Source organism: Sminthopsis crassicaudata, chromosome 5 (assembly GCF_048593235.1).
Source record: "Sminthopsis crassicaudata isolate SCR6 chromosome 5, ASM4859323v1, whole genome shotgun sequence".
NCBI classification, from domain to species: Eukaryota; Metazoa; Chordata; class Mammalia; order Dasyuromorphia; family Dasyuridae; genus Sminthopsis; species Sminthopsis crassicaudata.
The window spans coordinates 75,235,903-75,255,234 of record NC_133621.1 but is presented as its reverse complement, the minus strand read 5'-3'; the positions used below and the strand labels follow the sequence as shown (position 1 = coordinate 75,255,234).

The following is a 19,332-nucleotide window of genomic DNA, read 5'->3' as shown; positions in this document are numbered from 1 at the left end:
CCCTTTTCTAAAAACTTAAGTATGAAAATTACCTTATTAACTTTTAATTTGTAGATAAAACCAAAATTCTTTATATGTCTATTTTTCTTAAATTTTCTAAATTTTAAAAAACACAACTTAGTACGTACTTAGTATACTTACTCTGGCAAAAGGAAACTGACCCCAATGGTTGTTTGTTTAGTTGGGTCCGTTGCAAATTTATCTGGACCACATGTCACATGGTATTCCCTCTGAAAATACAGCAATATTTTAACAACAACAAAAAAAATTTAATTAATACAAGTAATCAATATCAATAAAATGCTTCTCAATAAAAGATATCCTTTTCTATATTTTAAGTAAAATTTTCATTTTCCTCTTTGAAATAAAGCAATCTTAAATACATGGGAGCTTGTTTTTGAACCCATCATAAAAAAATAAGAGGCTAATCTTAATCAGCACATATATATTATAGATCAAATACTTACAGGTGTATCCCAAAGCTTCTGAGCTGGCACTGAAGTATTAGGCTCAATTCTCTGAAATTTATTTAGAGCTTCTTCATGAATTTGCCTCAAATGCTGTTCCAATGGAAGGTTGCCATAAGTAAAGAACCTGAATATTAAGAAAAGTGGGCTTATTTTCAATAGCTTGACCACCTAGAACTAAATAATGATAGGTTTTTCAAAGCTTTATGTATATATCTATATATCTATATTTATATGTAAATTCATAGCTCTCAAAGATATTCCTAGCTCAAAATGATTCAGTTAAGAATAATCTTTAGCTGGAATGACTAAAGGAAACTAGTGTATTAGAAAATAATTTGTAAAAACTAGAAGAAAAAAAAAAGCCGAAAAAATGAGGTTAAATGTGAAATTAGCAATATAAAATTTTTAAAAAGCAAGCACTTCAGTAGTCTTTTGTTTATCTCAATTTCTATGATTATTTAATTCTGCTGGAAAATAACTGCCCCCCCTCCAAACCCTATAACTCCAAATTGAAAAAATTATTAACAACCCTGAATATTAATACTCTCCCCCTGCCCATTCAACCAGACCTCTGATTATTAAGCAAAGATTTTTTAAGTTCATATCATAGCATATTAATATCTATAATTATATATATATATATACTTTAAACATCACAGCAGTTAAAGTTTTAATATAATAAATATAAATTTTAAAAATTAACAATATTAAAAACAGATTTCATAGAATTTCTAAAAAGATGTTACAATAGCATTTAATATTAAAATCTAGAAACTTCTCAAAAATTACACATTATTTCCAAGATTCACTATTTTCAAGTCTCTTGGTATACAAAAAGCATGAATAATAATCTAGGCTAAAAAGATGCTGATGATCATTAAGCAGAAATTTCAAAGGAAATTCCTTCTCTCCCCACCTCTTACTCAATGGAACACTTTTCATTTATCTATTTTTTTTTTTTTTGCTGAGACAACTGGGATTAAGTGACTTGCCCAGGATTACACAGCTAGAAAGCATTAAGTGTCTGAGGCCAGATTTGAACCAAGTCCTCCTGATTTCAGGGCTGGTGACCTATCCACCGTGCCGCCTAGCTGCCCCAGAACACCCATTTTTTTAGTTCAGTGTTTTACTGACACCAAATAAAAGGCTAAAAAAAATTAAAAATATGGAACATTTCGTGAAGTTGAGTGTAATTCCATCAGAATATATTCTTTTACTAAACTGTAATTATATAAGCATCTATGAAAGTAAATGAGGAATTAAAAGCAAAAAAAAAAATAAAATAAAATAAAAGTAAAAATTCAATTCTAAGAACTAAAAGAAAGACTATTACCTAGCATTACTTGGATGGTAATGAGTAGCATGGAATTGTTTAAGTTGTTCCCATGAAAGATCAGGGATGTTTAATGGATTACCACCAGACACAACTGAGTAAGTATGATCAGGAAGGAGTTGATTTTGAAGAGACTGTGAGAATATCCTCTCATTGTCTGTCTTGAAATGAAAACATAAAAATTACAATTTAGCATAATAAACAAATAATATGTTGTGACATGCAGATATAACATTTGTTTAAATTAAATTAAAATCTATTCTAAAATATATATGTATATGTATGTATGTGTGTGTGTGTATATAAAAATGTATAGCATGTAGTTCCAGTGATCAGGCAAGAAAAAAATAACTGAAATAGAAGCTAAAGAGCAAGAATAATAGAGAAAATAATAACAGAAAAACAGAAGGTAAGCCTATCATAAGAAAGGGATTCAAGAATGTATGAACTATACCTGAAAAACGAAAATCAAAAATTACTAATGATCCTGCAATGTATTCTAATGGCATGTTCCAAACTTCTAGGACCAATATTGGACACATTTGATCACTCCCACTCTTAATACCCTTCTCCTTTATCAACTTTTCTAGTTTTATGCCTACTTCTCTTTGCTTTGCCTTCTGCACATTCATCAATGGTTCCAATCTTTTAGGTATGAACACTGGTTTAATGTAATAAAAAAGAAATCAACAAAACCTACACAACAGACCTTGTATTAATAGTATTTGTATATTGAGACTATTTTTTATAACTACCATGCTTACAATAACTTTTTAAAATGTTGCCTATTTTAAAAGCAACTACATACAGACTTGAAAAACACTAAGTCAAACTACCTACTTTGTTGGAACTATAATTAACATCAAAATGACTCCTTGATATGTATGGATACGTTACTGAGCTCCTTGCAATAACTGTGAAGTCCCTCAGTGTCAGTGTCCCAAAATAAAGGTATATATAGATCAACATTTATTCTATCTTTTATTCTCTTCTTTCCTGACCTCTTATAATTTCAACTATATCCTTTATGTAGATAACCTTCAAATGTGTATCATGAGCCCGACAAATTTCAGGCTTAATTTCATAGCTTCTACTGCTTATTTCCTTCTACAAATCTTTCCAGCACCTCACACTCAGGTCCCAAAGTCTAATTCTTCATCAAGGCACCATGTCCTTCTGATTTCTCTCTATCACTGACCATACCATCATGACTCTCCCAGTCACATCTAATCTCTGATTTCTTTCCTCTACTTCTCAAACACACAATAAGTTGGGAAAGTTTGAAAGTTCTTCATAATCTGTCACTATTCTCTCCTTTCTATTCCTATGATTACTACCAAAGTTAATAACATCATTGTTTACTCTCTAACACAAGCACCTTCCCTGATCCTTCTTTCTCCCAACTTTACTTCTGCATTCCATTACAAAAAGATGGTTGATCACAACATATGAGAAGGAGCATGGATTTGCATTGAGCTTGCCCAGTTTCAGCCTTGCTACTTATTTATCAACATGACTTTAGTTAAGTTATTTAAATCTTTTGGGACTTGGAATAGATGATCTCTAAGACTTTTCCAATTCTACTTTATGGATACTCTCAGAGTATGGATCTGATCATATCAATTACTACTGATCAAAAATTTAATTGCTTTTCAATGCTTACCTAATAAAGTCCATACTCTTTTGGTCTCATTTATGTCCCATTATAATCTGATGCCAATATTCCTTTGTAGTATTAACTCATGAGACTCCTCTCCATATACCCTATGTTTCAAACAAACCAAACTATTTCAAAGTTTCCTACTATTGTACCTTTGTTCATATTATTCCCTACTTCTATAAAGTTTTCTTTCACCTATAATAATACTGCCTAAACTTCATGTAGCCTTCCCTGATCTCCACAGCCAAAACTAGTGTCTTTCTTCTTTGGATTTTAAAAAAGGGGGAAAAAAAATCAGACTTGCTATAAGCAATATAATGTTTCTACTATACCAGATTTTTGTTACCTATTAACTGTACTAAATATACATAGTTCTTTTAGGTTAAGATCTTTATTAGGAAATAAAAGAACTAGGCAATAATTTTCAAATCAGAAGCAAATAAATTTTTCTTATTCAAATAGCTAGGGTATATCTTTTAATATAAATTACAAAGGAAAAACTTACAAATGCTCCTTTCATTTCATTAAAAACGACTCCTTTAAAGACAAGTTGTGTTTGGGGGTTACTTGGATCCTCATGTTCTAGTCTCCAACCTTCTTGCCTAAATAATAAATAATAATAAGACTACTGATTGTAATTGATATCATTTAGAATGAATATGATTAAGTATTACATACCAGAAGTCCAGTTCCCTCAAACATGGAAAGAAGACTGCATCCAGATATACTGAGAGGAGATTCTGAAAATCCTTATTATTTTGCGTTGAAAAGGGATATAATGTGTAATCACTAGCTGGGTACAAATGACAAAGATTTTTTTTGTTACAACAAATTCCTAAGAAAACACATTTTCAACTCAATTTTTCCTCAGCATTTAACTAGGAATTCAATTTTATATTTTCAATTTTATAATTAGAAATGCTCACATCTAAGTGATGCTGCTCTACTTGCTAAAGGAATCCAACTTTTTTAGTTCCATTTCTGCTGTATGTATATTCCAAGTTCCCTTGGAGAAATTGAGGTACTATTCAGAATCACTTGATTCTTTGATAAGAGTCCACTTGATGGTCAACTGACAACATTCACATCTTTTCTCATGTCTTTCATGAATGACAAAAGTGGGTGACATAGCTCTAATAAAGTTATTCAATATTCTGATAATTAACTGAAGTCAAATTTGAAGGAGGGAAGGTATTGTTTCTGAATAAATATCTCTTTAGTTTGTATTTTCTAGTTTATAATAAAAATATCCTTAAACATATTAAATTATTAAAAACATTTACAAATTTCTTAGTAAAATTCATTTGGTTTCCATATTTCCATCATGGGTATCAATATCTGATTATTAAAACAAGACTGAATTTACAAAATAACTCCTATTACACTAGCATCCCAAGCTCATTAAAAATCTTTTAAATCTATCTAATTACAGTCTTCTAATAGTGAAGGCTAAGAGTTCAGAAGAAGAAAACCAACTTCTATGGATATATCTTCAAAGTCAATCCCATTTCAGCAATTATAAATGTGATAATTTCAAAAGAGAGACTATACTCACCCGTAAATGCATTCATAAAAGTGGCTAATGATCTGTTTAGCATTTTGAAGAAAGGATCTCTGCAGGGATACTTCTGAGAGCCACAAAGAACAGTATGCTCAAGAATATGTGGAACACCAGTACTATCCATTGGAGTAGTACGAAACTGCACACTAATGGGGGAAAAAATACCCGACAATTTTAAGATCTAAAACTACAAAGAAAACAATTCATACACATGTCAAAATAAAACCACCCAAAATTTTGCTTCTCCTTAAAATGCTATGCAAATAACCATTTTTCATCATTCCTTTCAACTGACTTCAATCAGCACACACATCTTGAACACTATGCAACAAAGCACTATACTAACTATTAAGGGTAAGACAAAGATAAATGTAGCCCTGTCTCCACTTTCAGGGAGTTTATAATCTAGTGGAAAAACATTTTGTTATGTACTATGGCAAATGGTAACTAATAAAGAAATTTATAAAAATGTTATTTTATATCTTTTACCAATGTATACTTAGTATTTCAGGGGGAAACAAAAACATCTCAAGAATATGTGTTTAAATTTTATAGCCTACCTAAATAAATTATTGGCATCTTCTCTTGCCACATGTAAATATTTAGCACCTGTGCTGTCATGATTGAGTTTCACGGCAACTAAGAATAGATCAGGAATAGGTGTGATCTGCATCAAAAAGAAATATATAAATAACATTTTAATTGACAACACTTAACAAACTTCAAATGACATTTTTTAAAAAAAATTAAACTAAGGGGCAGCTAGGTGGCGCAGTGGATAGAGAACCAGCCTTGAATTTAGGAGGACCTGAGTTCAAATCTGGTCTCAGACACTTAACACATCCTAGCTGTGTGACCCCAACCTCAAAAAAAAAAAAAAAAAAAAAAAAAAAATTAAACTATCAGATAATACTGCAAAACTAACTTAATAATTGATTTTTTTCTATAACTGAAATGCTCTACAGTCATTATTCCTGTGTAATTAGTATCTATAAATTTATTTTCCCCTGACTTAATATTTTTTCCCAATTACGTGTAAAGATAGTTTTTAACATTCACTTTTATAAGTTTTGAATCTAAATTTTTTTTTCTCCCTGCCTCTCTCCCCAAGACAGCAAGCAATCTGACATATGTTTGTATTGTATCTATTAACTTCTCTGCAGTTTCAAAGTTCTAAAGATTTACTGAACACTATAGAAAATGCATCTATATTTACACAGCTTAGATACTTAATAGTATCTTTAATTAGTAATTACTTTTATTTTTTCAAATTAAATCACAATTTTGTTTTAAATTTTATTTTCCTAAAATTTAACATTAGGCCAGACCAAAATTTAAGAACACCTCCATGGAACAAGTTGAATTAAACTGACATAGAATATTTTTTAATCCAAGAGAGAGAGAGAGAGAGAGAGAGAGAGAGAGAGAGAGAGAGAGAGAGAGAGAGAGAGAGAGAAATTTTTACAGTAAAAATCTTACAGTAAAAGTTTTTGCATTAATTGATGAGTCTCATCCTTTATAAGAATATAAAGGAAAACAATACCCCAAGTAAAGTAAATTGAGGTCATCGGTATATTATTTTGAAAGAAAAAAAGGTCTATCCTCTTATTCATAAATTCTAATTATGTTAGAATAATTTCCACAATTCTTTTATCTATACTTCAACATTGTATATCATAGAAATATCAAAACAAAGAGCATACCTGATTTATGGTAAATCCATGGATTTTGTCACCTACTTTATACTCTAGAACTCTATCACATGCTGTATCACTTCTCCACCTCCAAGGCTTGTAATTTACAAATCTATACACAACAAACATAAAAACCAAATTAACACTGAGTTGTTTTGAAGAGAAGCAATCTAGGTATAATTCAATAACAGTTTTCAATGGTTGTGAACAATTAACATTCAAAGAGTTAATAAAGATGATTATTTAAATTTGGCCCTTTTACTCACAAATCTAAAAATTTTACCATCTTGATTAAAGTTTTTCAGTGTTAAGGTCATATTTTCATAATGGTTATATGTAAGTCCTAATAACTTAACATTTTTAAAAAGTATTGAAAAATCTTCATAAATCACTTTGAGCTAAATTTCTGGAAGTGATACACAACTAATTTTATAAAAGTAACATGTTTTATCCAAAGTTTCATTTAACTGTTATCCTTATGTAATTATGGTATAAGTTTTATCTTTATCATACAATTAATATCCCAAAAAATAACAGAAAACTTTAAATTTATTTACTCCTGTTAAAATCTCCAATTTACGAATCTGGGTATGTTAACAAAATATATTATGATCAACTTTTTATCATATTAGCAAGTCCTAGAATCCAAGGACTTGAAAGGGCTTTGGAGTAGTCAATTACATAGAACCAGAGAATTTACTGCCCCCCCCCAAAAAAAAAAAATCACAAATGCTGCAATGAAACACACTGCTAGAAATGGTTTTTAAATGTTATTCCACTGATGCAAAAAGATCAGGGATAAATGGGTGGAGATCTCACATAAACAATTAAGGCATGGTATGGAACTAAAAAGTATTTATTAACATTTGGGGAGAAACAGAAACAACCACACTTGTAAGGATCATTGAGAAGGGATAAAAAAGCAGAATGTTTCTCAATCAAAAGATTGAGATTCAAGTTCAAATCACAAAATGACAATGGTCATCCAGAGGGACAGGGCAGGAGGCCTTCATGGCTTTCTTGATTATCTGCAAGAAGGGAATAGCCACCGCTTTTCTAGGCAGTCAATTCCTCCTGAGGACACCTTTATTTGTGAGGAAGTTTTTCCTGATATCAATCCTAAATCTACCTCTTCAACTTGTTATCATAGTTCTTGGTTCTGCCCTCTGTAGCCAACGTGAAAGTGTCTACTCCTCCCTCTACATGCCAGGCCTTCAAATACCTGACGATAACAGCTGTCACATTTCCCAATTCTCATATGGCATGAATTAAGGACCCATCAAACTATTTACTATCTCTGGGTTCTTGGAAACTTTGCTTTCTAATAATTTTGTCAAAACTTGTCCCAATTTTTATTTATTTGGCAGTCACAAAACTAGGCTGCTGCTTAAGAGATTTTTTTTAAAGAACTGCTGCTTAATTAACCATGCCTCCTCCATCTTAAATTTGTGAAATGGATTTTTGAACTCATGTATAAGATTTTACATTCATTATCCCTATCAAATTTCATCTTTTGAAATAATGCCCTTGCCTGGTGAGATCTTTCTGGACCCCTTGGAATCACTTTTAGTTATCCTTTACATCTACAAATGTGATGGGCATGATATTTATATATCGATGTTAAATAGCAAATGGCTTGCACAAAAGCTTTGAATATTTTACTAGAAGACTTTTTCCATGTTGAAATTAACAATATGAATTATCCTATTAATCTGATTATTTAACCAATTCCAAATGGAACCAATCCAAGGAAAGAATCCTTCACACACCAATGTATAATGGATAACCATCAATGAGACTGAAAAGGGAAAGACAGATGGAAAGATTGGGAAAAAGCTGTACTGAAAAATCCCAAGAGAAGTGTTTCTATGAAAAAAGGATGATCAAAAAAAAAAAAAAGTGTCAAAAATGCTATAGGATTAAGAATGAAGAAAAGCCATAGAAATCTGGCCATTAGAACATAAGTAAGCTATGAAAAGAGTAATTTCACACTGAGTGATGAGTCAAAGCTGAAAGTCAAAGTGCAAGGATTAGAGATGAGAAAGTGGAGAACAAGGAGTGTGAACAGTTTTTGTTTTTCCTTGACAAAGGAAAGAGTGTGAAATGCTTGAGGGGAACAACTGATAGAAATTAAGTTTCTTTGAGAATAGAGCAACTCTAGGCACTTAGTATAGAGAAAGATGGAAGATTGGAAGAGGTAATCAAAGGAAAAAGTTCAAGAAAGAAATAGGACAGAATAGGGTCAAGTACTGAGAAGTTAAAGGACCACCTCTTCCTCCAAGACTAGACCAATAAAAGAGTAGAAGAATGAGAGAGAAGTGTTTAAAGTATACTTAGAAGAGAAAGGCATGTTTTTCTGGATTTTCTCAGTTATAAAACACCATGATTTCCTTGCATTTATAAGACTTCCTATGGGAAAATAATAGGATTTGGAGCTGGAATCAAATTTAGGGATCATCTAGTCCAAGAGCGCTTTACTTTTTTTTTTTTTTTTTGGGGGGGGGGACTTCATGGCCCCCCTTCAGCAGTCCTGGTAAAGTCTATCTCAATCTTTTTTTTTTTTTTTTTTCCAGAAAAAAGTTTTTAAATGCATAACATATTGAGGATTTTTTTTTAATTCTATTACAGCCCTCAAAACATTATTCCTACCCAAATTCTTGGGCTCCCCTGAAATCAAAGAACCCGGAGTTAAGAATCTCTGATCTAGGCTATCCCCTTCTCCCCCTAATTTGACAGATGAGAAAACTCAGAGCCTGAGAGATTAAATAACTTCAGTAATAGAATTCAAACCCATGCCTTCTGATAAGTTCAAATGTCATAGAAATGCTGTGTAAGACAAATGATTTAACTTCCACTTAAGGAAGAATAAAATTAAGGAAGTTTAGGCGCCCTCTTCTAATCCTGGATAGGGAAGGTTATTTAAGGATTCTGTGCTCTATAAAATCATAGTTACCTAATGGAATCAAACATATTATTAATCCTTATGAGTAAGTGACACTTTTCATTACTGCTTCTTTACAATCTACATTAATAACCGTTGGACAAAGAGGAAGAGAAAGGGAGAATCAGGAGTCATGAGAAGGGGAAGATAACCCTTGTGACTGTATAGTTAAGTTCACCTGAGATCTGAAAGGGAAGCTGTTTTCTCTTGAAGGTGTTTTTTTTTAAAGATCTCCCTAGGTGATGATAGTAAAAGAAGGAAGGATGCTCAAATCCTGCCTCAAGCCCAGGCTACCCAGGGAAGCCACAGAACCCCTGGTAACTCAAGGGGGTAACAGTACACAGCCCTACATTTCACAGATGGGTAAGGCCCAGATACTCCATGATTTTATCTTAGGGAGCCCATGACAGAAACGGGATCCGATCCCAGAGTAGCCCCCCCTAGAAGGAGGCACTTAAAGCTGGGAGTGGTGTGGACGTGGGAGTAGGAAGACCCCAGCCTAAGTAGAATCTCCAAGTTCTGAGCTGATCGACAAACGCTGACATAGCAGAGGAATGGATGCAAAGCAAGATAAGGTTCCCCCGCCCTCCACAGACAAACAACCTTCTACAGAGGACACCAGCCATAGCAGGGGGTGAGGGAAGGTGCAACACCAGGAAAGGGTCAGGAGGTTTATCGGGAAACGCTCGGCCACACCAGCGGCCTCTGGGGCCTCAGTTTCCCCAGTTGTATGTCCAGAAGAAGGGAAGAGAAATGATGTCGCCGGGCTGGAAGGGCCCAGCGGGTCTAGCTCGAGAAACCCTGCATATCCTGAGCTCTTCTCCCAACCAAGTGTCCGGCCCCAAAGCTAGCTCCACGGAAGGAGAGAGGAGCAGCTTCAGCGCCGTGATCCACCCTAGGGCCTCCGTGCCCCGGCCCCCGGCTTCCCTCCTCCCGTCGCCCTGCTAGTCTCCATCCCCCACCCCCCGACCAGGCCGGGCCGCGTGACCGATGACGGCGGAGATCCGGCCTTCCCGCTCACCGGCGGCCCAGGTTCAGCAGCTTGCAGCGGCTCCACATGGCTGCGCCGGCCGGAAAGACGTGAAGGCTGCCGCCAGTAGCCGAGAGTGCAGCCAAACGTGCGTCCCGTGAGCCCGGCGACGCCGCAGCGACTCCCTCTCAAAGCGGCTGCAAAGAGACAGACAACCCCCGTATACACACCGCCCACTGAGTTTCCTATTGGCCAGGGGATGACCATGGAAGCAATCGATTGGCTCGTCAGAAAAAGGGGCGGAGATTCCTCGCGTGCTCTGGGCCGAGCTTCGAAGGGGGCGTGACTCTCGCAAAGGCCCGCCCAACTTGGCCCGAGAGGCTCGAGCCCAGGGGGAAGTCTCGTGGGTGGCAAATAGAGTCTAGCAGTCCGGGGTGTCCCGGTCCCTGAGGTCCAGCCGCTGTGGTTTCCCACGAGAATACCTTGACCTACAGAAGTGAAGGGATTTCACCAAAGCCACGCAGGGCACTACTAGTTAAGAGCCACAAGGTTAAGTGGCTAGTTTCCCGCCTCCTAACGCTAAAGCCTGAGCACTTTGCTCCGGACCTCCCTGCCCTCTGGTATTCAGAAATGCGCCTTTTAAAAAGTGTCAGGGGAGAAATGGGGACATCCATAATATCAGTCTAATGTCAGAAATACGATAAAGGCACCTTCATCTTGATGGCTCCGTGACCTTTAGTATTATTAATCGATGATCTGAGCGAGTCACAGCCTCTCGTTCAGTTTCCCCATTTTGGAGAGCTTAAAATGGTAGTTGAGAAATTCAAAGGAAATCGGAAATCCAAAACACCATAATTGCGCGCTATGTAACTAACACATAAAAAATACGATGAACGACCCCACCAAAGTGTACTCCAAACTGCTGCTAATAAGAAATACAATCTCAGAGAGGCCTGGAGAGACTTACATGAACTGATGCTGAGTGAAATGAGCTGGACCAGGAGATCGTTGTATATTTCAACAACAATACTGTATGAGGATCAATTCTGATGGACGTGGCCCTTTCCAACAATGAAATGAACCAAATCAGTTCCAATAGAGCAGTAATGAATTGAACCAGCTACACCCAGCGAAAGAACTCTGGGAGATGACTATGAACCCCTACATAGAATTCCCAATACCCCTATTTTTGTCCACCTGCATTTTTTATTTCCTTCACCGGCTAATTACACACTATTTCAAAGTCAGATTATTTTTGTACATCAAAACAACTGTTTGGACGTGTATACATATTTAACTTATTTAACTTATACTTTGTATATGTATACGTGTATACATATTTAACATATTTAACTTATACTTTAACATATTTAACTTGTATTGGTCAACCTGCCATCTGGTGGGGGGAGGAAGGGAGAAATTAGAACAAAAGGTTTGGCAATTGTCATATGTTATTTGTATACATGGGAGCGATATAGGTAGAGGTGAGATTAATATAGTCACACACATGTGTATATTTACATGTATGTGTATTCAAGATTTTAAAAACATAATATAACTATAAGAATTAATAAAATCCATGTATATAACTTATTACATTATTCATTCCCCGATTGAAAGCGTTTGTCTGCTTTGTTGCAATCAATTCATGTAAGACCTTTCTTTTTAGCATTGACTCCTTGAAATAGATACATATACATATACACATACATTCTTGAATACAAATACATGTAAATATACACATGTGTGTGACTATATTAATCTCACCTCTACCTATATCACTCCCATGTATACAAATAACATTTCACTTAGAGAAAGACAACAAACATTTTGTCATTTTTGCTTGTGTGCTGGCTTTAAGGTGAAATCTCAATATTATTTTGATTGTATTTCTTTTTTTTTATTTAAAAATTAATTATAGTTTTTATTTACCAGGTATATGCATGGGTAATTTTACAATGTTGGCATTTTATGTAGCTACTATACTTACATCTAAAGGTTTTTTGTTATCTGGGCTAAGTCTTATGAAAAGTAAATGAAGCTATAAAATGAATTCAATTTACCAAACTATGAAATGAATGATAAAGATTTTCTGTGATTGATTTCCTTATCTTTGTCCTCCCTACAGCCCTTTACTTATCAGGAGTTAGCAGTTTAGATGTTTAATACTTTAAATACTTCCAAAAAGATTGTAGTTTGGTCCTATGGTGCTCTCTGCCACAGTCACTTAATAAATCTTTTTTCATCTATCCATTCATTCCATCATTTAACTCCACTACTCTTTTATGCAAATGAATAAATTATAATAATTTTATCTGCAGGTTAAAACAATGTAAAATAACTACCACAATACATTTCACTTCCTTCATTTCCTGACGAGAAGCATTTTTACTGTCTTCTGTGCCTGTTCTCTTTCTTCATCTCAGCCTCCTAGACTTTCTGGCTTCCCTCAAGGGTTGGTTAAAATCTCATATTCTACAAGTAGGTTTTACTTTTCTGGTCCTCTTCAGTCCCCGTGCTTTTCTATCTCTAATTTATCTTGTGTGTCTTATTTATAGAATTTTTTGCATGTTATTTCCTGCATTTGACTGAGAGTTTTTCGAGTAGACTTTTTGTTTTGTTTTGCCTTTCTATGAATTCCTAGTGATTAGAACTGTGCCCCATTATACAGTGGTCCTCAAACTTTTTAAATAGGGGGCCAGTTCACTGTCCCTCAGACTGTTGGAGGGCCAGACTATATTAAAAACAAAAACTCACTCTGTCTCCGCCCCTCAGCCCATTTGTCATAATCCGGCAGGCCACATAAATGTCTTCAGCAGGCCGCATCTAGTTTGAGAACCCCTGTACAGTAGGTGCTTAATAAATGCTTGATGACTTGACAATGGAGACCACTAAAAAAAAAAAAGATTTTGCAAACATCTGACTTTCTAACAGAGAGTAAAGACTACCAAAGGTGGCACCTGGTTAAAACTTAAATTCATTTCTAAAGTCTTATTGAGAAGGATGATAGACAAACTATGAGCAGTCATCACACAAAGCAGAGAGAAGCAGTGAAGGGCAAAGCAGCCTAAAGATAGCCTGGCAATTTATCCAATTTAGCAAAGTCATCCCAAGGGCATTCAAGAATAAAAATGGAAACAAAATTAGAGAAAGCAGCAAAATAGAACAAAAAATCATTTCAGTAAACTGAAATGGAAAATGTTTTCTATGAAGGTGAATGGAAACACTACACTTGAACCATAACACTATACTCCTTGAGATGTTTGTAATGGAGTGGATAAATCATTTCATCTCTCTTGTCTCAAATTTCCTCATCAGTAAAGTGGAGATAATACTTTCAAGGTTATTATGAAGATCAAATGATTATTTATATAAAGCATTCCACAAATCTTAAACTTTAAGAAGCCATATAAATGCTAGCTATTATTATTATCTAGTTATTATTATTATTATTACTATCATTATTAAAAACAAATCCAAGAAAAGCTACAAAATTGGACCAAATATATAAAGAGAAAATCCACGTTAAAGGTGATAGTGAAGATCAAATGATCATATATGTAAAGCATTCTACAAACCTTAAATTTTAAGAAGGCACATAAATGTTAGTTATTATTAATATTACTATTATTATTACTCTCATTATTATTATTATTAAATACAAATTCAAGAAAAGCTACAAAATTGGATCAAGAATATAAAGAAAAAATCCATGTTAAAGGTGATAGAATTATGTCAGTATTTGATATACTAAATATTTGAGGGTGGGGAAGGTACAAAAGACAGGGGAAAATATTGGAATTTGTTAATAATGAAAAACTTAAAAAATATTAACAACTATCAAACTAAATGTTTTCTATTTATTTAATTTTTTAAAAATAATTATATATAAACAGATTAAGGTCATCCTAGATAGACATTAGTAGAGTAACAAGAAGGCTTACTCCAAGCAAAATTCAATAATTGGCCATGGCTTTACATTTCATAATTCACTGAAAGATATGGAGATTATAGAATACCATTATCTTTATTGTATATTGATTACCAAATCCAAAAAATGTATTTCCATTAATCAGAACAATGCTTTGCAGGCTCTTTTAGAGCAAAATGTCTGTGATCCATACATCAAAATTATTTAGAATTCTTTAGAAGACAGTGCAATAAAAATAGTCTTGCTGAATGGCATGATAAATATTGGGAGAGACATAAAGCAATATATCTCTGTGATAAAGGAGATCCCATGAAATGTCCCAGTCAAAGAAGGTTTGCCCTGTGAATAAAAAGTCCTCCAGATGTTTCTGTTTGAGAATGATATTGTGGCATTTGTATCAAGTTCCAGAACATTGCATAGACTACTGAAAATGGTCAATTATCACTCCAAAGAATTTTTTTTTTCTGTAGTCAACCAACCAGGGAAGACTAAACAGACCAAAAAATGGCTATTGCCCAGATTTCACTTGCATCTGGGTGTATATTCTTCATAGTTTGCTCAACAATGTGTATATTTGGGGTAGTCAGTACAAATGCATGGGGCCCAGAATTGCAAAGAAGAAAAGAAGTTTATATTCATTTAAGGAAATTTAAAGATCTTTTATAGACCCTACAATTCTCATGACAGCAAAATCCCATACTTTCTGATACTGATATTTTTACTTATGTTGCTATGTGACATCAAGTAGAAGACTACTAACAAGGGAGAAATTTAGATAAGTAGATCACAGAGAATAATGGAGACGTCTAGGCTATGACATACAACTCCAAAGAAAAGGAATAATGTACATCATCAAGGAATTGGATGACATGAAGAGAAGATAGGCTTGTCAGGAGCAGAGCTAACAAGTAAATGACTAGAATATTCCATTGGTACCCTCTCCAGGAGAGTGGAGTAAATTTCCAGTATATTGCTTGCATCTAGAGTCAACATTTTGGGACATTATAGACAAGAAGAGTAATACAATATGAGCAGACATGTATGGCTTGTCATCTCCATCATAAGAGGGAATTCCTGAATCAATGAGCTCATAGATCCCTTTGAGTATTTGAATTCTTCTCTACTGTTGTGATATTTTTATGAATTATGAAACACGACTTCAAAAGATAGCAAAATTATAAATAAACCAAAAGAAAAATTCACCACAATGGACATAAGCAGTCTTCAGCACCTTACCAACAATGATTTGGTCTGTCCATTGAGGGCTGTAATCCTTGATATAGATCTGGCTCACTTTTTTTCCCATTCATACATGTAATCAATGATACTCTTTTTATGTCATTTCTTGAACACATCATTGTTGGTAAGGTACTGAATCCTATTTACTCTCATAATGCACATATCATTAAATTACTGCTAGGATTGCTACATTGTGCTGCATGATTTAAAGAAGAGGGGAAGATTTCCAGCATGTTGGGTGGATCACATATTGAAGACTTATGGAAAAATATAGAAAGAATGGCACAAGATGAAGAAGCCTGCAAGGATTATAATCTACATTCATGAAGCTGATAAAAATCATGCATCTCAATAAATCAATCAATGAAGATTTCTTAAAGGCCTGATAGATGGTACATATTGTACTTGCCACTGAAGATATAGAAAGAAAAATAATCTCTGTCCTTCAGGAGTTCATATTGTGGGAAGGGAAATGGTGGGAAGTGGAGACAACATATGTTTAAGTGTTTGTAGAATGGGTAATTTTGATGGAGTGGCAGCTGTGATGGGTATGAAATGTTTTGTGTAGAAGGTGATCTTTGAATTAAGTTTTGAAGGAAATCAGGGATTCTAAAGAAGCAGAAATGAAGAAGCATTACTTTATAGCATGATAAACAATGCAAATACACAGACAAAACTCTCAGGTTAGTCTTTCCTCCCACTTCTCAGAGCTCTTAAATTTCTGATTCTTAAATATTATGGTTTGAACTTGTTTCCAAGTGTTACACTTCCAGAGTAATTTTGGCATGGGAGTGGGAAAGGAAAAACAGGACCATTAATGGCAGGACTATGGTCAGTGTGTCATTTTCCCCCAAACCTCCAAAAACTATGTCTGTAATGCAGGAAGTCCAGGAAGTAAAGGCTTCCTCGCCTAAGAGACTGATCCATGCAATTCAAAACTCAGTGGAGAAAAACAACAACACAGTAAATATTGGGGCACACTCATATAAACATCTACATGTTTATATTAAACTATAAACATTAATGAACCATCACAACATCCCTTTGATGATTAGGTATTAATTTCTCTATTATATGTATGGGAGGAACTGAAGCACATGGAAATTTAGGTCAAGTATTTTGATCTCTTTGGGAAAAGAGTTCTACACAAACCAAGTAATTAATATTTATTAGCATGTACCCATAGAATGTGTCATTTGTGGAACTCATTTTGGGGGAGAGAGAAACTAGCAGAAAAAAAAATAGTGCAGATGAGAGGCTTTGAAATATTACTTTTAATAAAGACCGAAGGAGAAGACTTTTTGAAAAGCTTATTAGTAATCTTAAATTGTATTAATGCCAATTTTTGCAGATGCAAAAAGGGAAAATTGTAGTTATGTATGTGTCTGTCCCATTATGATATTACACATGATATTTTAAACTAGGACTCATAGTTCATGGAGAACACATCACAATAATGCATGGTTTTCAAAAGATTAATAAGATTAGCATTAGAGTTAGGTTAAAGGCTGGAGTCTGGAAGACCTGTTAAAAAATTCAAGTGAAAAAGTGATAAATACTTTCTTACCTGTGATAATGAAAAAAGAGATGAATCGTGAAGTTATTTTGAGGAGAAAATCACCGGATTTAAAGACTGGTTGAAAATGGTGGGTGAAAGTGACCAAGGAGTCAAAGAGGATTCCAAGATTTTGAAACTAAGCAATAAAAAAAGAATCAACCAATTCATCAATATTGAATGAAGTATTTCTTAAATACCTGTTATTTGCCAACACTGTGCCAGGTGCAGGGATTATGGAAACAAAAAGGTAACAGTCCTTGTTCTCAAGTTGCTCAAGGGAGAAATAGATACACAGAAGCATAATATATACATAGCCCTATTTTGCAGACACAAGAATTCTCAAGTTACATAATCATAAGTGCTCTGAATTCTGGAAATTCTTGTGATGTCAAATCAGGCCCACTTAGACACATTATATATATATATATATATATATATATATATATATATATATATATATATATATATATATATATAACTTTTATTTCTCTCTCTCATTACACATACACACACATATATATGTATATATGTGATGCTGTTCTAGTGGTAGTACAGAGAGTTGAGGTGGGAATTCCCTTCTGGTCAGCTCAGGTTCAGTGTGAAACAATTCACAAACCTGAAATATTAGTAGCAAAAAGGAAGTTTATTGGCACTGAGAAGAGGGTCTCTTCACAGCAGACAGGAGTCCTGGCAGGCAGCTCTGCCTAGGAGCAAAGCAAACTACTTAGGATTGCTGCAAAAAAAGTGTGTTCAGAATCATCCTTTTATAGAAGTCTGAAGCTCAGGTTTCAAGTTGAAAAGAAAACTAAAGTCCCCAGGCTTAGATACTTATCAATATCAGGCCCAAATCTCCAATTGAATGAAAATCATTTTGAATGCTTCCTGAATGAGGATCTGGCTACAAATTGGGGAGGGGGGTGATTTGCCTTAGAAAAGCCCTATTGAAAGACACCACTTAACTTGTCTGGGGAGATATGCTTCCCAGGAGGGTCTAGAGACTGAATCTCCCTTCTTTACAGATCAAAGGGGACACATTAAGGGGAACACAATTTCACCCCCATCACTCCCCCCTCAATCAGTTACCCCTAAAATTCATTTGGAATAAAAGGGTAAAGATCTCTGACTTCTATAGCTACTTCAAGCTGACAAGGGTTGTAGAGATACTGGGTAGGGGGGTTCAAGCCAGGAGGGAAGGTGTGAGATCTGAAGACAGCAGCAGCAGCAGCAGTAGCATGGTCCCATAATCTGCAGGCTGAAGGAGAACTGAAAATTTGAAGCTCGAAGCCTGAGAAATAAAAGCTGGACTGCTTGTCTCTGTGCAAGGAGCTTAGGCAAGCTCAGCAAGTTCCTTGATGGCTTCAGTGTCTTTTCAGTCCTACAGAGAAAAATGTTAACAAAACCAAAAGTAGTTTGGAACCCCCTTTAAGGGGGTATTTGCCAATCCCCCACCTGGGTTCATGCCCCCTCTCTGAATCGACTTTAGGAGAGAAGGAGTTTTAACAGCTCCCTCAGGATTCACTTAGTCACAAATTGGGCAGGCCTGCTGAAAGCAGCAAGGAGGAGAAAGGCTGTACCCCCTTTCTTCTGCAAGGGTTTTTTTTCCTATGAACTATAGGAAGGGATATAAGAATCGGGGAGTGAGGGATTAAAGGTGCCATAGTCAGGGTAAATGTGCAGTAACTTTAGCTGTGAATCTGCAAATGAATCTGAATTAAATGAATCTCCCTTCTGGTGTCCTTTACAAAATATGACTAAAACCTCCCTAGGTTTATGGACAGCTTGCAACAGCTGCAGGATTTCTCCTGCATGTTTAATAGAATTCTTTGATGTCAACAGACCCCTTTCTTCCTAGACAGCCCCGTGAGCATGTAAAATATGAAAAGCACATTTGGAGTCAGTATAAATTGTTCTCTCGTTCCCTTCCCCAGTTCTAAAGCTCTGATTAGGGCCATGAATTCAGTTTTCTGGGCAGAAG

General features: G+C 34.9%; 1 protein-coding gene across 1 annotated transcript in view; it reads right to left on the bottom strand.

Moving 5' to 3' along the window:
* PITRM1 (pitrilysin metallopeptidase 1) overlaps positions 1-10,821 on the bottom strand; it is a 48,417-nt gene extending 37,596 nt beyond the window's left edge. The window contains 9 exon segments of the mRNA XM_074267183.1: positions 142-230; positions 468-594; positions 1,804-1,964; positions 3,969-4,065; positions 4,142-4,256; positions 5,019-5,170; positions 5,585-5,691; positions 6,728-6,830; positions 10,681-10,821. Coding sequence (XP_074123284.1) covers positions 142-230; positions 468-594; positions 1,804-1,964; positions 3,969-4,065; positions 4,142-4,256; positions 5,019-5,170; positions 5,585-5,691; positions 6,728-6,830; positions 10,681-10,718 — 989 coding nt within the window. The 5' untranslated portion in view covers positions 10,719-10,821.
* Between the last annotated feature and the right edge of the window lie 8,511 nt (positions 10,822-19,332).